The following is a 24,777-nucleotide window of genomic DNA, read 5'->3' on the forward strand; positions in this document are numbered from 1 at the left end:
AAGAAAAAAAAAGCAAAAAAATGCAGGCAACTCCAGCGGCTGCTGTTTGTGCTGCGCGCCGCACATCCCAACCTCGGGAACACAGCAGGCCCTCCACGTATTAGCTGGACACATTTCCACGACTAATGCTTACCAGACTGAAGTCTCTGCAAAGAAAAGCTGCCACCAGGGTCCAGAACTCCTGAGAAGTGTCCTTTCTGCAGCCCTCTTGGCCGCGAAAGTTTGCACTTCCTGTCCCACGCAGGGCACACTGTCTGCTCCCCCGTGGGTGACAGAGACTTCACTGACGTACTTTGGAGAGCCCCTGCTCTCAGTTTCCATCCGGCACGGAGCGGTGATCCGGCGCGGACTGCTACCCGCTCTGGCTTGGCGGCGGCACTCCCCGCTTGGCGGCGGCGCGCGACTCCAGGCCGGCGGCGGCGGCTCCCGGCGCTGTTTCCGTAGCTCCGCAGTGAACCTCCGTCCACGTGATCAGCTGAGCGCTGGCCTCGGCCCCACGTTCGGGCGCCAATTGCAGCGTTTGCTTTTGTTCTCCCCGGCTGCAAGCAGCTCTTGGGAGCCCGGCTGTGGCGTAGCTTCCATGTGCTGCCGGGGTTTTCTGCCGCGGGTTCCCAGACACGGCTACCGTGTCCTGGGCACGTGGGCTGGCCAGTCACTGTTACTGTGTGCTAGGGATCCAGCAAAGAAGTAAGGAATTGTCCATTTACTCTGTGCTGGGCTGGAACGGTCTATTGGTCACGTGGTACGGTTAGATGGAAAGATGCAACCGCTCCCAGCACTCGCATGGGAGAAAATGGCGCCTGTGTGCCGGCAGGGTAGGATTTTATGGAGGGGCGGGGCGAGAGGATCCATGGCTTCCCATCCAATAGGGGCAGCTGCCGTGGCTATGACGCCAGCAACAGCGACCAACAGGGCTAGTAGGGATGCAGCATCAGGGAGATTGGCAAGGATCTCTCTGGCAAGGATGGGGAGTATCTGCCTGAGTGATTGGGGTAAGCTCCAATAGCATGCAGCTAGGAGCAAACAACCATGGGGAGGGGAAACATGGGGGGTGCGCGGGATTACAGAACTTGGTTTATCTAACATAAATTAAAAACCCTAATCTAAACCTGAACCCCAGGATGCAACAATGTTCTTCCCCAATGGCTAAACAGTGATACTTCGTAACCCAAAATATATAATTAGGCAACCATTTAGGAGACTTGACTAAAACTTTCTGAATATTTACTATTAATACAGTCTTCTGAGCAGAGGAAAAATTATGCACTATTCTCTTTGTAAATATTACTTGTATTCCTGTGTGTACAGACACATTCCTTTTCTGCCCATTATTAACCCTCAAAAAGATGACACTTATGTCATGAACACTGTCTGAAGCCTTGATTAGTGGCATCATGGAGAAAAAAAAATGGAAAATGTACTATTTCTGTTTAATAATGATCTCACCAAGAGCAAAAAAATCACAAAGCAGATATGTAGGTCAGTCTGATACTAACTCTAATTTTTTTTATGTTTGCTGTTAAAAAAGTAAGATTTTTACTCCTTTTTTGTACAGCAGTTTAAACTCAGAGGTACCTTTACAATTACAATAATTACATTGATCCCCATGCATTCACATAGAGATAAAACTTCACTGTAAGATGACTATGCAACAGAAAATGCTGAAGAACTCCTTACTCCACTTCCTATTCCTTCTTGGCTTACTCCATACCTGCTAGAATGAAAACCTCTTCATTGTAGTGATTCTCTTCTGAAAATTCATGCAACAATTGTAACGTGGCCTAGGCACATCAGTGTTCAAAAGTAGTTATTATAAAACTACTAAAGTCTTTTTATTACCTGCAAGGATTTGCCAATTTTTCGACACTGGTTTCCTCTTCTGCTCAACTATTGTGGTAGTGCTGAGTTAATCCCCTTAGACTGAAGAATCTAACATCTATTACGCACTTAAGCATTAATTAGACTATAGTAATTTAATACTCAAGCTAATACAACATTTGAGTCTACAAATGTGTATTTCTGCTACTGGGTGAAGTTTCTGCTCTTTCTTATTCAGAAAAATCAGCAATAAATTCTGTAAAAACAACAATGTAAGGAAGTATGATTACTTTTTTGAGCAGCAAAGTAAGGATGACATAGGCTACTCCAACTGGACTAGTCTCCTCTCCACCCCACTAGGTTTCATCCCCTGAAGGGAAGGATTAAGCCCCAAATGTCATCTGTGTCTTGAGTTCAGCTTCCTTGAGTGGTAGAGAGGAAAGAAGAGACAACTCTCATTAGAGTTCTGGTTCCAAGCATACAACTCTCAATTGCCTCCAACTAAGATCCAGTATTTTTCATCACAAGATATGCAAAACACAACACCCTCTCCAAATTCCAAAATAAAGGTAGTCTAATCAATGGTACACTCCACCACCTGCCATTTCTAGTTCTGGTCTTTCAGGGTTCCTTATGCTGCTAACCATCACCCTTCACACAAATATAGACAAGCTTGAAGAACAGTGAAGTAAGTTTTCCTTAAAAAGTACTCTAAGAGATTGGAGAGTATAAACACTGAAAATACACACACAATTTAAATATCTGTGGCATGAAGAATAGACAGGCATAAACAAGATCATCTGGATCATCAGCTGGAGGAGATGCTGCTACTTCTAAGGGGGGTTTTTTTAGACTGGATCGTACCTCATACAGAACTGTAGTATTACCATGAAGGAGAGGTCCATAGCAAATGTAGGAATGACCAACAACCCAGCCTAAATCAGAAGCTGCCCACCATACCTAAAATGAAATATAAACAAAATTATAGTTAGGAGTAATAAGAGGCATTAAAAAATGTTTACATGACATTTAAATAAAATTACCTCACCAGGTTTGAGTCCATATACAGCTGACATAGTCCAGTTCAGCATAACTGCACAGCCACCAGTTGGTCTCACAACTCCCTAAATGAGAAAATTTGAGTATTTAAGTATTTAAGATTTGAAGGATACAATCATATTGCTGTGTTCAATTAAATGTTAAGGATTTAGTAGCAATGGAATTAAAGTTGTCCAGCTCAAATACTTCTTTAAGAAAAGGATCCATTCCAACAAACACATACTAACACTTCCACTAAAGAAGTGGTTTTGGAAAACAAAAACCAAACATACAATAAAACAAACATTCAAAAGATAACTAACAAAGCTAAAATTCTCTCATAGAAGTTGGATATACAAATACTCAGTCAATATATACTGACAAAAAATAAGAGATTAAGTATTTACCTCACTTAAACTGTACCAATGCTAGGCACATTTTAAACTCATTGCCTACTCTATCTGTATCATCTTCGCACCTGCAAAGTAGATGACCCCTGAAAAAACTTGGATGAAATACTCCCTGAAATGTCCATTTCTGCCCTGATTCTTTTTAAAGATATCAGAGTATATTCTTGACATTTTTTCATCTAGCCTGAAGCGCACACGTGAATGCTGAATGAATACCACCCCAGTCTTCAGCTAAAAGAGGGATTTGAGAATTAGAAAGAGAGATTATCGACAGCATCATGCACCTTGGTAAACCAAAAACCAGCTCTGGAACATCATTAACAGGAAACTTTTGGACATATTTTGAAATGTTAGTATGGTCAATACATATTGACCATATTGACATAGTGACAATATCACCTTCTAGCACATTATTCCTAGAAGAAAGAATTAAGTAAACTACATCCTGGTGTCCTGAACTAAAAATCAGATGAAATCCACTGGACCAAACAAATATGCAGTGTTCAGATATTACAATGCAGTTGTCTGTCTGTGCTAGGCATGGTACATTCTCTTGATGCACTTCATGGAATGAAATGGGCACTTTCAGGCCTCATCCAAGAAATAAGGGACTGCAGAGATATATTAACTCATTAAAATGGAGATTGCTAAGGCAAACACTTCATCAATTTCAGACAGCAGATTGCCTTTGTTCAACTCAGCTTCTAACTTAGCCCCTGTTCTGAGATCAACAAAAGTTTTTTAGGATGGTCATAACCAAGTAGTTTTACCTGCATGACCATTTAAATTAAGTTACTTAAATAAATAAAGAAGTTATTTTATTCACTGAGAGTTACTTATTGTAGCTTACTGCTAGTTGAAAATCTCTCTCTTGTAAGGGTGATTGATTCAAGATATCTGTATTTTTCTCTGCAGAGACAACACAGTGAAGTAAACTTCTGAGACCTATTACCTCTGAGATACTCTATTGATACTCAGTCAAGGAAAATATCTGTTATAACAAAGGACCTTATCTTGGGTATTTGACAATACAACTGTATGATTTAGGATATATATATGTTGCTTTCAAGGGCCCACATTGAGGGTAAAAGTGGAAGACATTTTTCTCAGCAAAACTGATGTTTGTTTTCCATTACATCCTAAGAGATTCTGAACTTTCTAGGCAACACCATTAAATAATTTTTTACAAGTAGAATTGTTCTCTCCAGGATGTGTAATACTGTCTGAATCAGTGGTGGTAAGACTATCTCCAGAAAATTATATTCAGCCTGTCTTCCACATTGTAAAAGAGCATTTTAAGTACCAGGAAAACACTCAGAGAGTTAACTTTTAAAATACAATCCTTTACAAATACATTGTTAAAACTAATTTACATTCAAAAGCAAACATTTTCAAAGAATACCCTTTGTTAATTGTCATTTAATCTAAACTTCTCTTTTCAGGGTATTATGTACTCAGAACTGCGCAGTAACACAAGCATTCAGAACATGCTTTATTTCATTCAATCGGTAATGTCATTCAGCACATCTTATCTACAAGAAAAATTAGCTAATATGTAAATAATGAACAAGATTAGTCAGCAATAAATGCTATCACACAAGCAATATATTAACTGGTCTTGTTATTAAGTAACTATGTTATGCTTATCTAAGAAAGCTAAAACACAGAAGATAGTACTGAATAAAAGACGTTCTGGTATCCTCAAAAGTTTATTTTATACAAACAATTGAAGAAAATGCATCTTTATACTACTACTATTTAAATTTAAAACCATTATTTATTCCTAGACACTTCCTTTAAAATAGTGAAATGTGAAGAAATGAGATGAAACTATTTGTAGAATGCATATCATTGTGCTCTGGCAAACATTTTCAACCTTTTCAATTAAATATTTTTTCACAGAGAACTGCAAATAGTTGGTCACAGACACTTAGACTACTCATAGTCCTTTACCTTGGGCAAACCTGTTGTTCCAGACGTATACAGAATATAAAGTGGATGGTCTGAGGACACGGAGACACATTTTGAACACTGGGCTTTTGCAAGCTCTTCTTCCCAGTCAAGATCACGGCCTTTGGTAAGAGAAACGTGGCCCTGCCCATTGAAAAATAAGAAAACTGTGAAAAGAAAACTACATGGAATAAATTGAATTCATTCAAAAAACATATAATATTCAAATTTTTTATACAGTACTATTCAATTTTCTGTAATCTCTCTACTGCATTAGTTCTATTTAGTATTTAAATCTTATGAATATAATGCTCACTCTTAAAATTAAAAACAAACTACAATAGAAACAGTAAAATATTTCTTGCAAAAAAGTAAAGGCATATGCACTACACAAATAAGTGAAGGCTAGCATAAAGACAGTACAACTATACACCCACCAAATTAGGTCGCTGATAAATGAGAACTTTATGAGGTTTGCTCTGTACCCTTGCCAGTGCTGCTTCTAGGAGAGATACATATTCCACTTTCCTTTTCGGTTCTACTCCAAAACTTGCTGTTACAATAAGTTTGGGCTAAAAAAAGAAGATAGTTAATATGTACATTTGCAATGTATTTTAGATATGTAACCTAATAATATTTTCCATTAAATTCAACATATACAATTTATCTTTACATAATTAGACACAGGGGTTAGATCACTTTTCTAGAGTAAATCAAGCTTGTGTAATCTCACTGTCCATGCATCTGCTTTTTGTTTGGAAGAACATTAATACCTCCTGACACGTCAGTGTTTTCAAACACATTTGAGTAAGAAATCAACAGTATTAACTTCTTATCAGTTGCACAAATATTAATGAACACCTAGAGAAACCCCTGTCCATCTCAGCTCCTCCACTAAGGAAGAGTGGTGCAGTGACATCAACAGTTAGCTGTACTGTTTTGCCTTCTACCTAATGCTTCCAATTTCACATTTCAATACTAGCTGAAGAACTTTGCTGGCTTTTTCACAGCCTGCAATAAAAGTCACAGGCTGGAAAAGAAATGAAAGACAGAAAAGAAGGCAAACAAGAGTTGGCAGGAAACTAGAAATAGAGGAAGAGAATAAGAAAAAGCCATAAGGCACGTGAAGGAAAGTAAGGCTAGAGTTTTTCAAGAGATGGGTGAAGGATTGAAGGTGCAAAATTACTAAAAATCAGATTTGTATAGTTCTGGGACTTTTTAGACCAATATCTCCTTCCAAATGTAGATTTCACATCTTTGTCAATAAATTAACCACAGCTTTTATGTAAGACTTCTTAAGTGAAGAAAACTGCATAGAAGCTATTTCAACTTCAGTCTGAAGATTGGTATTTTTATTTTTTGTTTATCAGGACAGAAAAGGTAGCACCAAGGAAACTATGTGTTAGAACACATTTTACTTGGAAAAGAACAAGTCTTCAATCTCCATTGTTTTGAAGTTTTAGAAGTTTATTTATCATATGGCGCTCAGTTTGATCAAGCTAGTTTACTAATTGTACGCATTAGCATAAATCCCATTAAGTAGGCATAAACCACAATGTCACAGTTAAGGCTAAATTAAATTCAGCAGAGAAAGCACAAATTCAATTGTTTGCTTGTGCAATAACAAAATGTTTCCTGTCCAAATCTGTCATTCAGGAAATATCCCTAATTGATGTGTATTCAAAATGAAGATTCTGGATGAGCTTTAAAATTTCAGCATTCATTGATTTTCCTTTTTGGAATGCACTGATTTAATAGAAGATATACAATACAATGCAGTTAAGCTGCAATACATTGGGAGGCCACCCTGAAGATGGAGTGTAATAAATGCAAGATACACAGTCCTATTCAAGTGTTAAGATGAAAGAATCTTGTTATCACTAGCTTTATAGTAATTTGTAGATGATCCCACCTGTGGTCAACTGCCTTGTATGTAGTAAGGACATGTAAAAATAACCAATACTAAATTAGGCAAGGTGATATACTACCAAAGTGAAGAAGCACCATGGATCACTCCAGGCAAATCAAAGGCCCACTACTTGTTTTAACTGCTCTTTTCTTCTCTCTGCCTAATGGCATTATTTCCCCTGCACCTCTGCTCCCATATTGCTTTCATACACCCATTTCCCACCTCTTCTGTGGCTCCATGTAGTCATATATGTTAAGATTAGATAGAAATATAACAAGTTTGAAGAAAAAACAGGAAGAGTTCAAGGGTCTGCTGGAGAAGAATGACATAGATAGTGAGCTATAGAAAAAAAAACAGCAACGTTATGAAGTAGAAATGAGATAAAGCAAGACCCAAAAGTAAAAGATGTTGGTACAAGACCAACATTTTTATACTGTTGTAAAGACTCCTTCTACAAATTCTTCTATACTCACTGATACTCCTCAAGTGATGCAGCTGATACTCCTAAAGGAGGGGATGCCATCCAGAGGGACATGGACAAGCTCAAGGAATAGGCCCATGACAACTTAATGACTTCAACAGGGCACAAGTGCAAGGTCCTACACCTGAGCCAGGCCAAGCCCTCCAAAAAAAAATGTGCTCTGGGGAATGAAGGGATTGAGAGTAGCCCTGCCAAGAAGGCTTGAGATACTGGTGGATGAAAAGCTGGACATGAGCAATGTCTGCTGCAATGCAACAAAGAGGTAATGGTACTAAACTATAAGAGAGTATATTTAAACTAGATATAAGGATGATATTTTTTGCAATGAGGGTGGTGAAATACTGGTACAAGTTGCTCAAAGAGATGATACACGCTCCACCCCAGGGAACATTCTATGTCAGGTTTGACAGGGCTCTGAGCAACCTGATCTATCTGAACATGCCCTGCTCATTGCAGGGAAGTCAGTCTAGATGACCTTCAAAGGTCCCTTCCAACTGTTCCATGATTGTATGAACCTACGTATTGCTTTAATATTACAAATTATATATTCCCAGACTCAAGTAAAAGGAAAGATGACAAAAAATCCTGTTCTTATGCTCTGTATCACTTCATGACAATTCACTGCAGAATGCCTGTAACTGCCAACACCTGACACAAGTAGAAATTACCAGCTGCAGGACTTTGCAGCATTTCCAGACCTATTTAAAATTCAAGATAAAGTAAGCTAAGCTGGCCAAGTATACTTTTTCATAGTCACTAGAAAGTGTTTGTTATTTCTTTCACTCAGTCTTTCCAACAGAGTATGAAGTTTGATTTTTCTTCTACAAGAGCATCTTACAGCCAGCCTTCCACTGCACATCTTTAACGCTTTCTAATTAATTTTACACCAATATCAGGTCCTGTACTGCAGCATCTAAACCAATTCACATAAAAGCCTAATAAAAAGGTTAGGTTATTGTGCAACTGCTTTATTTATTCAGCATTTTTACTGTCTATCACAGGTACTTACAGGTAGCCTCAAGAGTGTGTAATTCACTTATCATGAAAGCTTTATCACGCTGAACATTGGGGCATGTTTTGAAACTTAGATTGAGGATATGCCCCCCCTTATTCACATTTTTATTATACATCAGATGGACCAAAAATCATTCATAATACTGCCTTTTAAAGAAACCAAAAGACAATGTAAATTAGGACTTAGAAAATTTAAACTTTCTCTCTTTTCATTTTAATGCATGAAGCAAGGATTATGATTCTTGTGCTCTCTCTCTTTTTCCCCTGGGGAAAAAACATCGGGATTAATTAGTCAAAAATTGCAAAATGCTCTAGAAGTAAACATGCCAGATGATTTGTATTTGTAGCAATCTCCATTTTTAAAGCTTATAATTTTTTTCTTCTATGTTATTTTTTAGCTTGTTAAAAAGATGGGTAAGTGGGAAGAAAGACAAGGAAAACTAGAGAGCTGTTGAGAGCCTTTTTTCATCATTCCAACAAAACATTTTGGCCATTTTATTAACATCTTTGTTAAAGCATCAAAGAGAGAGAGGAAATGCATTCAACTCTCTATTTACAGATATTTATAAAACTGAAACTTCAGTCATCTGAAAAGCACTTCTGCACACAGAAATCTACATTAAAGTTCCGCAAATCCTGGAGACTTGAGCCCTACACAAAATCCTGTTCTGGTTTATACATCAAAGCAACATGATTCAACTATAAGATGGCTACCTCAGAGAGTCTGAATGCTTCAGATGACTGATCAAGGTGACAAAAGACTTTACCTTGTTCATTAGTGGAAAACAAGAATAGGCCATTCCATTGTTAGCTAGTTTGAAACTAACACAATACAAGCTACTAATATGCCTATATAAGGTACTAAGAATAGTCAACTACTATATTTATTTCAGTAACATAGACATCCTTTATAAACAAGCTCAACTTATGCCAAACACGGAGCCTTTAAAGCATTCACTTCTATTAGTTATGTAATCTGCACAGTCACTTATTTAGGACAACTGTTTCCATAGCTGTCAAGCGGGATGAGTCCTTTCTGGAGGCTGTGGTGGGGTAGTGCAGGTTCAGCATGGTGTGAATCATTTGCCTCTCTTGCATACTCTGCTATGAATATTGCTGCTGTTACTTTTCATTTATTTCATTACTGTTTCTAGCACACTGTTCTTACCTCAATCTGATCTTTACCTTTTAGGCCTCCAATTTTCCTCTTCCCACCACAGGGAGGAAGAGGGAGAGAGGGGAGCAAGCAAGCAACATAAGGTTTGGAGTGTTTCAATGAGAACAATAAATTGGGGAATACCATTCCTAAATCATAACATAGCTGAAAAAATGAACTACCTAATATGTCTAAACATCAGACAAGTCAGTAAAATCACTTAGGGTTGGGACAGTTCTCCTCATTTCCTTGAAGAAAATGCTGAACCAAAAGCCAGTATTAGGGAAATACTTTGTAGAAAAAAATTGACAAACATGAAAAGAAAGTACACTCTATACAAACAACAGTGTGTTAAACTCCTGCTTTTGTAGAAGAAGGAGCAATTTTGTCAAAATTACTCACTTGGTGTCTGATATACAAGTATCAACCTCAGCACAGACATAGTACTTTGTTCATATTGCAACAATAGGTATTATAAACAAACTGTGTGCCACACAAAGAGAAATGTTATCCTGTCTAGGAAAAAATCCAAGTCAAGTTTTTGACATTGACTAATAGGAGTAACTAATGCAATGGCGTTTGTTGCTTCAAACAGGTTATTACCTTTGCATGATCAATGCGAACCGAAAGCTCTTGAGATGCAAATCCACCAAAAATGAGGCTATGGATGGCTCCTATTCTTGCACAAGCTAGCATACAGTACAGTGTCTGTGGAATCATGGGCATGTAGATAACCACACGATCTCCTTTCTTCACACCATGTTTGATCATGACATCAGCTAGCTTGGAGACCTGTACTGACAAAACATTCATATTTAAAGCTTCTCCAGATCTTCTGTTGCTCCATAAAAAAAAAAAAAACTTTCATACAGTCAACAGACGCACGACATCAAAGAGAGAAGCCAGTATGATAAAGAAAGTTAATGTAATGTAATCAAGGTTCAATAAATTTAAGACAATTTATTTTTTGCAAAAAACCTACAAATACATTTTTTTTCAGTATAATAAACATGGAAGGAGACTATTGTAGTCAGTACATCAAAAAAAAATCAATAGCGATGTCTAGCAAATTTTAAATTATAGTCTACCAATTATTCTTCTATTCAGTTTATATTTCTCAAATTTAGCTCTTTAGAATGAATGTAAACAGGTCATTTCATAATATAAGTTCTGTCCTAACTAGCTAACTTTGAAGCACAAATCAATATGTATTTTCTTTACTGAAGTGTCATAAACTTCTCAGCATCTGAGACAAGAGACCTTCTACTCTGAACCAAAGGGAAACACAAATTCAAAGAAATATTTAGGTTTAAAACTAGTTTTTGCTCTCATTGTCAGATTTTCATTTTTGCTATGCAGAAACCTAAGAGAGACTATGTACAGCAGCAAAGGACTGGAACTCAAGAAATGCAATAGACTGATCAGCAGCAATGTCTTTGTAATACCATGAGAAAATATTTATTACTTTGACAGTACACAACATTCGGTCACAAAAGCAGTGCTGAATATTTCATTAGTTTTTACCACACAGTAAGTTGGATTATAGTGAGCATAGGAGCCTGTGACAAGCACTGTGAAGTTGTCCCAACCTGCTTGTTGTGGCATGGCAATGTGGCATCTTCTGAAAGATACGCTTTCTTTTATAGTATTTAAAAATTAGTTTTCTCTTTTTAAAGAGTAACTACATTCTAGAATCCTCATAAATATATTGAAAAGGACCCAAACTGCTTTGTATGCAGTAAGGACATTGAAAAAAAACAATTCTAAATCATCTACGGTGATTTACTTACCCAAGTGAAGAAGCACATGGACCACTCTGGGCAAATCAAATGCCCACTACTGGTTTTAACTACTCTTTTCTACTGTTGTACCTCTCTGCCTAATGACATTATTTCCTGCACCTTTGCTCCCATATTGCTTTAATATATCCATCTCCCACCTCACTGTTTCTCTCTTCAGTGGAAATACATTTTCAGACTTTCAGTAACCTAAGACAGTAACATCCAGAAGCTCCAGGAGCATCTGCTCTGTTTTTGCATTAAATTCACAGCTATCCACAATGAAACAGCACGTTTCTACATTCTCCCCAAGGATTTAAGAAAATGGAAAGACAGAAGCCCCAAGCAGGCACTCTTGCATCAGAAGATACTGTGTAAGTTCCATTTTCTGTAAGCACTGCAGAAATCTGTGGTGTTATTTTCAGCCACAAGAAAGAGTATGTTTGTACGGCAAAGTCATCACCACATCAAGCTGAAAATTCACACAAATTTAGGTATCTATATGATTTATATGGATCATATCTCTTACCTTAAATTTTACTGATTTTCAAGAGAAAATATCTTTAATGCTAGACTTATTAATACCTATCAAGATCATATATAACGGATATACACTATCAAAACAACAAAAGCCAAAGACTGGACATGTACAACGCTAGCATTTATTGCCGTACCACCAGCATTTACAGTAATTTCTAGGTGTAATTAGTGAAAGTAAGTGTAAATAAAGATAGCAACTCTAATTCCAAAGGTAAATTACTTTTCTGTACTTCCTAGTGTGAAAACATTAAAATCTTCAAACACAGAGCTAACATCACCTTCTCTCAAAGAAACAAAAAAGCTAATCGTTATCTTCCCTGCTTGTGACTCCCAAGCAGAGTGTTGACAAAAAGGCCAGAGGCAATGAAAATAACATTTAGTGAGTGTTTTTATAGTCAATGTAATTGTGGATAGTGGGCAATAAATAGTTAAACACAATGGACAGGTATTATTATTATGAATTATCATTATTTCATAAATAATTATTAAAAATTATGAAAAATGCAATGTTTTCCTGCTAAAGGAAAGAGACATTATTTAATGATTGTAATTAGTAATTTTGTAATAGAAGACTCCCAGTGCCTGTAAAAAGCTATATAACTGGTTCCTGGGTATAGGAGGGAGACAGCAAAGAGATCTGCATGTACTTATGTAATTTTTATTGAAATCTATCATAGTTAAATTGCATTTAAAGCAGAACTTGTGTACAGCATACTGCAGACAGGAACTACATGTCACCTGTGCCAACCCAGTAATCACTTGTCTGCACCTAATTTCCCCACCCTAAAGACTGTAATGTCACTGAAGACAACAATCCAATACAATACATGGGTATCTATGATTTTCTTTGTGCTCTTTCTCTCATCCTTCTGACAGACAGGAAACATTTGGACTATACAATAAAACACTGTTTCTATCTGCAACTATTTGGAAGACAGGGGAATATTGTAAAGCAGGTATACATTGCCCTTCAGATTGATGTGATAGCCCTGAAATATCCAAGCAATCACTCCTTCAAAAAAAAGGGGGAGGGCAGAAAAGTTAGTACTGACATTTCATTAAGCTGTTAAAAGCCACAATACAATGTGTTGTCATTTATGATTTACATTAATACAGTGTAGTGTACTTTATCACTCAAAAACTAACAGGCTATTTCTCCACTTTTCTTCACATTTAAGACTGCTCACTCACTTTAACATATTTGGCATTTCAGTAATAAAATCACGTGAGACCAAGTGATATAATAAGAAACTTAAGTAAGCTTTCAGCTTGGAAGACCAGAGCATAAATTACACTTCTATCAAACACATGGACCCAGTAAGCATGATTTTACTTTTACCCAGCAACCAAAAACTACAGCTGTATTACCAGCTAAGGTTTCTAAGTCATTCAGTTCTGAAGTAAACTCCTGGCAGTTACCAAAAGCAGTTTTGGTCCACACCAAAAGAATTCATCTTAAAAGATACAAAACCAGAAGTCCCATTCAAAATGCTCCAAAGAGGAATTCCAAACCTTCCTGAGTTGAATAGTGGCTGGGACACCCAAGCACAGAATCCTTCAATGCAAGCTAAACTCTCCTAGACCTACAAGAGCCATGAAAAAAATACAACAGCCTACACCCCTCCCATTTTCAGCAGATCTCTTTGTTACTTTTGTTTTCAGGAATCCGGTAGCTAGCAGATAAACCACAATAAACTTAGTGTACCAAAGTGGACCAGAAAGCTTCAACAGACAAGCTATTAATATCAAATATTGCCTTTCACATTTATATGCTTTTGATTAAGAGCAAACTGCAGAGAATAAAGAAATAGTGTTTAGATAGGACTCAGCCTCCAGTAAGATTATAATGAACTTCTGAGTGAGTACTGCTACATACCCCAGAAAACTTAAACCAGTTCTTCCACTTGGTTTGGCAATGCTCTGTAAGAAGAAATGTACATGAAAGGACGTGTATGTCAACTAGAAAAATGTTCTCACTTTGCACAAATACGCCATGTCTTAAGACAATTAATACACTTACAGAGACATAAACCTAGAAGACAATATAATATCAAGCTTAAAAAGCTGAAAGAAAGGCTACTTTTCAAGTTCTCTTCAGAGGAAATTTCTACCAAGCAAGTTCACTTAAGATAATTTACATTAAAATGTTGTATGTCTGCATTAAAGTTAACCAAGTATTATATGCAACATATATATAAATTGATTTCATATATACACATCATTTGCATATATATTGTGTATATATCATAATTACTAAAGGCAAACAACAACAAAAATTGTATATATAAAATTGCAATTATACTTATTATATATTAGTATGAATAAAATTAGATAAGGAGCTGGATCCTTTCAAAGTCTTCTGACTCCTTAAAACATCAATGTTAGTTGTTCCAGCATACCATATAGCATGCTGGTTTTTTGACTTGGTAAATAAATAGAAAACTGGTAAGGAGTACATGTTTTCTATATTTTCCTTAAAAGGTAGAAAGCATAAGAGATTTATCATTTCTTTGTAGCTGTATGACTTCTCTTTTCTTGCAACAGTGGAATAAACCCCTTGCAAATGGAATTACTGTATTCTGACCTTGTTTCATATTTTAAACCACAGGTTCACATTACTCCAGACACTACATGCATGTCTTAAGTACAGTGAGTGTGTTACATTCAAAGTAATCCATCTTGCACATTGAAACACATTAAGGAAGAATATGAGTCCAACTTCAACATTTCTTTGTACTCAGTGTTAAGTTCAACTGCTACATGTAACTGGAAGAAAAAAGACAGCTGAACAAGAGTAGCAGCATGAGGGCAAATCTCCAGCCCTGAGCGGCAAGAACTTTCAATGGGGCAGGCTGCAAACACCCATGATGGCAACAACCCATGGTGAGGCACAGAGTAAATCTGAATGGGCTCAGGCCGAACTGGATATTCACAATTTCATCAGGAGTAAGCTACCTCAGTCAACAGGGAAGTCAAAATCCACAGACCTTCCAGACAGAAGGGCCACCAGCATAGGGGCAGATAACACAGCTTTCTTTGGAGTTCCCCCAGTTAAGTTTCATTTTAGGCTTAAACTCAAGTTATGCGTAGCAACAGCCAAGGTACACATTTCATTTCTATGGAACTGTACTTTTGCTCATCACAGCAACTGTCAAGAGACTTAACTAATGCTATGCTTAACCTTTTAATTAAGACCTGTTATGGGAAATGAAAATTAAATCAAATACAGACAAGTTAAAAAAGTAAACTAGTGAGGTAGATAATTTCTACCTCTCTGGTATCTACCTACTGTGCAATATTTATTGCCCCTCTCATTAACAAGGTTATTCTGAAACATACCTGTTCCAAAAGTTCCTTATATGTTATTTTGTCTTTGGTATTTGTTACAGGACTGTCATAAATAATGGCAATTTGGTCTCCTCGTCCGTTCTCAACATGACGATCTACAGCGTTGTAACAGATATTCAGCTCTCCACCTACAAACCTACAAAAGAAGTTAGAAGTATGTAATAGCTAGCCTTCCAAACTAAGACAACTTTTTTTTAGGTCTTTTTTTTTTTAAGGAATGAGAGCATTCAATTAAAAACAAATCAAATCAAATTCAAATCTTGAAACATTATATTCACTTCAGGAAGTTATTTTTTTATTCTGTAACCTCATGATTGACTCAACAAGCTAAATATGACTATTAGTGAAAATAGAGAAGTTAAAGTACTGTATCTTAACTGACTTAACTAAGAATCTGCTAAAATTGGTCTTATTATAGCTTACTTTGCATTAATCACTCTGATTTTTATATGTATGGTATCACAGAAAAAGCATAAATTCACATAAATTAATTTGACATTATGAAAACATGCTATTATCCTAATTTGTATTGGCACACACACATACCCTTTTCAAGGAGAACACATTCAGGATTCAAAATAGTCTTATTCACCTCTTGGCAATAACAGTTAAACATACAAGCATCTGTAGCTAAATGAAAGGGATCCCAAGTTATAAGATCATATGATTATAATGCATTTGACAACACTCTTATATCAGTGATTCAAAATTTTCTGTGAAGTGATAGGAGTCATAGCCTCTTCAATAGTTAGACATTTAAAAAGAACTCTTATCTTCCAATTTAAAAAAAAAAAATTCACAAACTTAGGTTTAATTTTTCTAGTAATTTTACACAGAAAAAGAAAATTCAAGTGCAGCATAATCCTCAAAGTAAAAAATATACCAGAAGGTACCAGATACAAAGACAATTTATTTACTGGAAGATGACACAGTACCTAAAAGTTAAAGTTTGCACTAAAGGATGCCCTTTTTGTTTGTTTTTCTGTTTGCATGTATATCTGTGCAGCAAAAATAGCAATATGCAAAAAATATACAGCTGAGAGTTTCCAAAAGGTTCTATGGGGACAACTGTACAGTGGTAACATATTATTATAATGCAACCAGAAATAACAGATGGCCTAAAGTAACCTACTACTAGCTTTAAAAAAGTATTTCCTCCTTCACTTCTCTTGTTTAGTAAAGGACTGCTCTAAATCAGGATATTTTATGTATTACTTTTATATCACAGATGCTGTGGGATAGTCGTTATTGTCTAAAAACAGCCATTATGAAATTAAAACCAGTTAGGATGTTTAGGATGCAGTTATCTTACTGCAACTCCTTTACAATGCCATTCATAAGGAGAAAGTGGGGGACCATCAAAGTCACAAACCATTCTGTACAAAAGTCTACAAAACCCTTCCCCTAAAAGGAAAACCATATGAACAATAAAGGATCTGGAATTGTTTTACATACTATAGAGAAACTCTGTATTACTGTCATAAAAGTTGTCTAAGATTCAGATTTTTCTACCAAATCACTGTAGGATGATATTAACAAGGGAACACATGGGCTATGCATATTCACTTTAAATGGTCAAAACATGAGCAGGCACGAGAGCTTTGGTTCTTCTAAAGATACATGGCAACATCAACATGAATTTTTAGCAATCACAAACGAGTGTGTGAAAGAACTATAACTGTAGGTTTAATCAAAAACCAAGACTATCTGGAAGGTGTGATGAGAGCTTTGTTACCCTGCTGAGAGGGGAAGAGGTTCTAATAGGATCAGAAAAGCAGATATGCACTTTTTTACATTAAATGAGAGTAGGAGGTGAATAAAATGTTAGACAGTATCAGATAATTTGAGATATTATTATGTAAATTGACTCTGACACAGTTTTAAAAGTGTAAGCAACATCTGAATAGCAATCTGGGCAACATTTCCAAAATTCAAAGGGGATTATATATTGCACATATGTCTTACCATCAGAAGAAAAACATATGTTGCAAAATTGACCTCTGCCTGTACATGTTAGACAAAACTGTTTCCACAGTCCTAAATAAATACTTGCTTAACCCTTTTAACTGTCATTCCACAAGATTCCAAAATGATCTGTTCACGTTTCTCACCAACTTCAGCATTAAAAAGATTTTTCTCTCTAACATCTAAAGACTATGTTTCCCATGTTGCAAAGGACGACAGTTTTGACCTGTTCAAAGCCTACTCAAGGAAGGTTTTCATTCAACTTCTTTACCAAATTCTATGTGGTTTAAAACTTAGGTCTCCATTTTGGCTTTTAGATCAAACAATTTCAATTCCTTCATCCATTTCTTGAGCAACCATGCTTCATAGCTCTTATTATTTTTTCACGTAGGCAAAAACAGATGCTTTGTTCTGTATCAGTCACTGGCGCAGTTTAGAACAGTACCCGGGATTACTGCTTCAAAAATACAAGTCAGGGCATGGTAACACTGATCACTTATTTTCTGGAAATCATTTTGCATTCCACTCATATAATACTGGTATTTTCAATGGCAGAGAGTGAAGAAAACTCACTGGGGCATGTTGCAAGTTTCTTTCATGTTCTCACAGTATTTAGAGATGAAGAATTGCCTTATGCCTGCCTTCTAAATACAGTAACAACCTCCTTCAACTTCTTCAATTGAAATAGATTACACTGGAAAATATATGAAAAGCATCTGCTTCTGTACATCTCAGGTTTTGCAACCAAAAGCAAAGGTATTGAAAAAAAAAATTGGTATTCTCAATTGATCTAATAAAATGTCTCCAAAAGAGGAAACATATTCTAACTCAAGATGCACATATATGAACTTCTTAGTACTAGTTTTCAGGTCCCCATAAACAGCTTCCACGGTTTCCCTGACCCAGAACTCCATTTTTACCCTGTTAAGTCAGCAAGCTATGGTTTTGCTTGGATACCTGGCCTCTTTCTCAGCTGAGTTCCACTGTCTATTTTCTCTTCAGCCTGTCCTCTGAAAGACCCTCTTCTATTCAAATATTCAAAGAACTTGCCCATCTGTCACCCTCCTAAGCGCACTGACTGCTGGTAACCACTTGGGATTTCAGAGGCATTAAAGTACAATGCTCTATTGTACACAGCCTGTTATAATTTAAAATGAACTTAAAAAAATAAATAAAACTGCATGTTGCACGTTAAGACATTTGTTTATACAAATTTGAATTGCTTGAAATTTTATTATCTACAGAACAACAGGGACCTGGCATACAAACAATTACAGCCCGATGTCAAGTCTTCAGACTTGCATCTTTGTATAATGCCACAGAATCACAAACTGGCTTGAGGTTTAAAGGGACCTCTGGAGGGTACCTGCTCAAACAGATCTGTGGCATCCCACCCTTAAGGGGAAGGCAGAACCTAAGATTCATAAATGGCTCATAGTCAAAAATAATTACAAAAGTCAGTGGGCCTATAAAAACTTAAAAAGTTTTATTACTAAATTCCACACACTTTGTATGGAAATCTGTATAAGCTAGTCCCCGATACCCTAGTATAAGAACATGGTGGTGGGTTTTGGATAAAGGTAGGGTGCAAGGTAAAAGTGAGAGATGAAATAAAGAGGGGGAGACAGAAAGAAAACCATAAAGAAAGAAAAGGAGATCAACAGTCCTGGTCCAGTGTTGATCCAGCTCATCAGCTGGATGATCTGTCCAGAGACCTGAGGCACACTGGCACCTGAGCTTTGTGGGGGTACCATTCTATAGATAAGTTTCTTGTTTTCTATGCAAATTAGTTAGCATGCACAATCCATTCTTCTAGACCTTTCTGAAAATGGGTCAGAGGGCTTTGGTAATCTTTGGTGGTCCCAATCCCTCTACAGTCTGTGCCCATTTCTCAACCTTCTTCCTGCCCTGTACTGTGTTTTGCTTATCTCCAGGGGCTAGAACAAGGACATTTATCCCAGAAAAGTGCTGCCCGACTTCTGTAGGGTCCCCTTCTCTAGCCACAGCCTGGTCTTTCTTGGTATTATTACTACAAACAATCCTTGGGTGGCTCCACAGCTATCTGGCTATGGGTGTTTGAGACATACACATTACCCCACTTATTGCTAGGCTTCTACAAAGTCAGCCTGGAGACAGTAGATCAGGACCATGTCCATATGACACTTTAATATCTCCAAGGATGGAGGGTCCACAACCAGCTCTGTGCCAGTGCTCAGTCACCCTCACATTTAAAAAGGGAACATAACTGCTTTAGTTTGTGCTCATTGCTTCTGGTCCTGTCGTTGGACATCACTGAAAAGAGTCCAGCTCTGTCTTCTGTAAAACCTCCCTTCAGGTATTTGCCCACATTAACATGATAATTTTGGTTTCTGCATCTACAGAGGAAGAAAAATGCAAGTTAAAAGGTGAGGCTAGAAAAGAGCTTGGAAGACAAGTCTGACTTCAGGCAATGAAACGTCCATTTTTCCCTCTCATAAGATGAAACAAGTTCCACCTGAGAAGTAATGCTTTACAAATGCCTAACTCTATTACTTTAAACAAACAAGCTTATCCTGCTCAGCAAATCAAACCACACTTGTTTCACAGAATCTGATAGCAAAACTATATTCATTTGCATGTATAATATTCTCATTCCTTAGTCCTTCAAAAGTAACCACTGTACTGATTTCATTATAATGTTTGGGAATGCTACAGTCAATGAGCTTTACTGATCTTTAATCACAGGATCACAGAACCAATTAGGTTGGAAAAGACCTTAAGATCATCAAGCCCAACCATTAAACACCAAGTTCAACTGCCAAGTCCACCTCTACACCTTGTCTGTAAGCACCACATCTACAAAACTTTTAAATACCTCCAGGTTTAGTAGTTCCTTCACTTTACAGGGCAGCCTGTTCTAATGCTTGAGAACCTTTCTAGTGAGGAAGCTTTTCCTGATATGCAATATTCCTAATATCTAAACCTCTCCTGGTGCAACTTGAGGCCATTCCCTCTTAAGGTCCTATCACTCATTACTTGGGAGAAGAGGCTGACCCCCACCTGGCTACAACCTCCTTTTATGTAGTTATAGAAAGCCATAAGGTCTCCCCTGAGCTTCCTTTTCTCCAGGCTGAACAACCACAGTTCCCTCAGAAGCTCCTCATAGGACTTGTTCTCTACATTCTTGTCTGGACCCTACTTATGCAGGCAATCCTACCTGGACTTTCTAAATAGTGCCATGACCTTGAGCTCAAAGTCTCAAGGACCCTATCTATCCACTGTTACACAGTCCATTATGGCTGGGTGTTACTTATAATTTAGCTTAAGACATGTAAGTTTTTACTACTAGAGGTGTCAAGCAATGATATCAGACACCAGTAAGAAACCCAGCTCCACTCCACTGGCTCTATATCTTTTAATTTGCACTGATTTGAGAATTATTAATATTTTAACTACATTTTTAGAATTATTAGCATTTTTAATCAAAAACAAACCAGAAAAATACAAAAAAGGCAAAGAACATTGATGTACCAAACAAAGATGACCCTTATCCTACATTGCCTTTTATATTCTGCATCAGCTTCTTGAGAAAAGACCCAAGAGCATGATGTAAACTTGCTCTAAAAAGAGCTAAAGGTGCCTCTTGGGCACACAAAATTTTAACATTACCTTTGAGAAAGTATTAACAATCCTATCCAGTAATTGTAAGAAGGATATCATGTTCTGTCTTAGGACAGTTCACCATTCACTGATGCATATATTACAACGCCAATGCCTTTGCCAAACATAACCTTAACCACAACATCTAAATTATAACCTAGTTAGACAGTATCTGAGATTAAACAATCCTAAAAGCCACAGTTTTTATACACCTGTGTTTTCATATGCCTGACTTCCCTGGCATTTGAAGCCGGGTTTTCCATGCTCATGGCAGCCTGTTGCTAATTCAGGCCCAAAAGGGGTGGGATGGGGAGCATCAGGCGCACTCATCCACATCATTCAGCCACACACGGACTCACACAGGCACATGTCACACCTGCCAGAGTCCACACTAGCATGCCCTCACCCTAACACGCTCATCCATGCTGCTTTTAATTATTAGTTTCAACTAAGTGTAACCATTTAATTCCATCAAGCTCCGCATCTATCTCCTCCAACAGCGACGCACACCGACAATCCCAGAAAGATGGTGGAATAGTCCTGTGGTGAGCACATGACCCCCAACCCAGCACACCCGCAGGCCCTGGGCACGTAGTCCTCTCTCTCCGCGACAGCCGAGCTGAGCCCCCCGGACCCGGCCGTGCCCCGACCTCCGCTCGGCACCGGGGCACTCGGGTACTCACCAAGAGGCACTCCCCAGGCTGCTCCTCTCCAGGGTCCGGACCCAGGGTTTGTACCACTGGATCTGCTCGGCGACTTCTCCCCAGACCTTCTCGGGCTCCGCCAGGCAGGAGCGAAAAACTTCCTCGTACTTGCCCAGCGCCCGGGAGGAGGCGGCGCGGACGCCGGACGGCGGCCGGGGGACGGCGGTGGCCCGGGCCGGGAGCGGGACGCCCGCATAGGGTCGGCCCGGCCGCCGCCAGGCACCACCGCTCCGGCCCGCCACTGCACGGCTAAGTTTTGGCAGCGCCGCCAGCTTGTCCAGGAAACCCATCTTCCACGACCTTCAAGCGAGAGGGGCCGCACTGGCTTCGCTAAGGCTCCAAAACGCCCTCCGACGGGACGGGACGGAACGGCAGCGGCTCCTGGAGGCCGGCGGGGCACAGCACGACTGCCCCCGCAGCGGGCCGGGCCGGGCCGGGCCGAACTGCCCCGCTCGCGCCCCGGCCCTGCCCCCGGGTGCCACCGCCCCTCGGAGCTTCCGGGAAGCGGCTGGAGTGGGGCACTGTGGGTTGCTGCAGCTGTGGCCAGAGCCGCGCTGAACGGGCTGGGGCCGGGGCCGGGGCGTCCGGACCCGTGAGCGCTTGGCAGCGACCGAAGAAGGCGGAGAGACTGAAAAAGGTGACCGACATCTCAAAGCATTTGTGACTTACAGGTCTGCGTGACACGTAGCCAGAGTACTCCGCAAGTATTTATTTTGAAAGACATTCTTGCTTTGAGAAACTTACCAGCGATTAAATGAGACATACTGTTTCTGCCAGGAAAAAAAAAAAAAGCCACAAAACCCCACAAACAAACAAAAACAAAAACACAAACAAACAAACAAACCCCACCAGGTTCATTGTGCTTTCCAGAGGGTCTCTATCATCTGTAGTGGATCTTCTGTTTTGCTCATTATGACATATATTTAGAAATCCTTCTTGAGTTTCAGTGTGCATGATTCAGGGTGTTATAATGCACAAGTCAGCTAAGACATACACCAGCTTCAAATGTTATTTTATCACTTATGAAATTATTTTAGTGCTTTAATAGGCCTATCCATTACAGGTTTCTCAGGATATTCTTCCTGTAATCACCTTATAAAAACGTCATATAGCAAAGAGGAGCTCTATTATAGTGTTTTATATTCATTATTAATTTAGGAACCTGTTTCCTGATTGTTGTTGAATTAATGCAATAAGAACATAACAATTTATCACATTACAGATAAAGGAATAAGGGATGAGAAGAAACAGACTGTTTACCCACTACAGTAGGTTTAGTACATGAAATCAGTGTATTGTCCTAGCTCAAAATACATGAGGGGTGGAGTTCAAGTTCATCAGAAGTGTTAGGTCATCTTGAAAATCCTTAATGGTCTTTCAGCATAAAGACTGGTTGCTGCTTCTGTTTCTGAGGCCTATATAATATAATATAATATAATTAATATAATTAATATAATATAATATAATATAATATAATATAATATAATATAATATAATTATCTCACCAAGCTCCCCCGGTCCAGTGCTGTGTGAAATACCTCACCTCACTCTCCTTCCTATTTGTGTCACAATAGCATAAAGTAAGTACTAAGTAGCATAAAGTAATTTCCAAAAATGCTCAAGTTAAGAATCAGAGAGTTATTCTTAAAAAGAAGTTAGGACCCAAAAAAACTCAAGCATCTTAAGGACTAAGTGGACATTTTATGAAAAGTTCCCTACTTCTACAGCATGCAAACAAAGCAAGAAAATTAAAAACACATAAAAAAAAAAAAAAAAGGAAAATGTACTTGTTCTCAAATTTAATAACTTTATTATTTTGCCCACACTTTCATCAGTTTGACAGGACTTTTGCTGTCAACAGAGTTTGGTAGTCAAAGTTTTAAAATAAATAAAGAGAAGCTTGCAGATACCATAAACAATGTCGACACCATGACAGCCCAGAAATCAGATATTGCTGCTGGATGCTCAGTAGTTCATGTATTGTACAAATATGCCTGAAGAACACAACCTCCCCATCAGGTCACACATAGTTGATCTTAGCATTTAAAAAATATCCCCAGAATTATATTTTATATTTCCTACCTCTATAATGGGTAGGCTAATTTTGACTTAAAAGAACAATTCTAATTTAAAATTATTACAGAATCACGATTAATTTTTTGTGTGTGCCTGCTCAGAAATCATCACACACAGCCTTAGACTGCTGTTCACAATCCTACTATGTGGCTGAGTCCAGCCCAGTGACTGTCTACCAGAGGTGTGCCACTGGTGGACTTTACATTGTTAATCCCACTTCCCCAATTCAAATTCCTAGAGGTACATTATCTGTAGACAACAATTATCCACTCCCAAGGAGCAACCCTTCATAATATTTGCCTTACAAGCTTCCTTCTTTGGATCACCAACACTGCCATCGATGCCCATCTAGTTAGGAAAAGCCCTATAGCAATTGCATGCAGCTGGCCTCTGGGTGGTGATAGCAATCTGTTTCTGAGCTGGAACAACACCTCCCTTTTCCCTAAAGGGGAGAAAACTCTGTAGGCCAGGCGAGCTAAAATATTTAAATATAAGTAACAGGCTAATTGTACACACTAACACTGAACAAAGTAACCTGAGCTTTAAACACGTTAATGTTTAAAGTGATGCCCAATATTTCTTGTGGTGTTGAACAGCAATGCTGACCATTTTTCCACTCTGTCCATAGTGTGTTTAATGTGAAGGTATAAGTATTAAGCAAAGGAATTTGCACTGGAACAGTAAACACTGGTGTTAATTTTGAATATGTCTTACTAGAAATGCTATGCTAGAGGTGTAGGGCATACAAGTGAACAAGAAATGCATTAAATTTTTATTTTAGCTAGCATCCTACTGATGGAATGCCACCTGAAGGAATGTTTCTAAAGAATATCTGTGGAACATACTTCATTAATTAAACTCATCACATCTCATATGAATAGCTAAGAAGATAAAGAAGGGATTGCTGGTTCTCCCAACTGCATGCTATTAACTTAAGCTTCACTTATAAAT

General features: G+C 38.1%; 1 protein-coding gene across 6 annotated transcripts in view; it reads right to left on the reverse strand.

The window, feature by feature from the left end:
• The window catches only part of ACSS3 (acyl-CoA synthetase short chain family member 3), a 98,516-nt gene extending 76,296 nt beyond the window's left edge, over positions 1-22,220 (reverse strand). For all 6 annotated transcript variants that reach the window (XM_053977178.1, XM_053977179.1, XM_053977177.1 and 3 more), the window contains exons 1-7: positions 21,730-22,220; positions 15,434-15,578; positions 10,380-10,568; positions 5,654-5,788; positions 5,220-5,360; positions 2,862-2,942; positions 2,683-2,778 (exon numbers count right to left, since the gene is read on the reverse strand). In XM_053977178.1, the coding sequence (XP_053833153.1) occupies positions 2,683-2,778; positions 2,862-2,942; positions 5,220-5,360; positions 5,654-5,788; positions 10,380-10,568; positions 15,434-15,578; positions 21,730-22,040 (1,098 nt within the window). In that variant the 5' untranslated portion in view covers positions 22,041-22,220. The remainder of the gene's footprint in view (positions 1-2,682; positions 2,779-2,861; positions 2,943-5,219; positions 5,361-5,653; positions 5,789-10,379; positions 10,569-15,433; positions 15,579-21,729) is intronic.
• Between the last annotated feature and the right edge of the window lie 2,557 nt (positions 22,221-24,777).

Source organism: Vidua macroura, chromosome 5 (genome assembly GCF_024509145.1).
Source record: "Vidua macroura isolate BioBank_ID:100142 chromosome 5, ASM2450914v1, whole genome shotgun sequence".
NCBI lineage: Eukaryota > Metazoa > Chordata > Aves > Passeriformes > Viduidae > Vidua > Vidua macroura.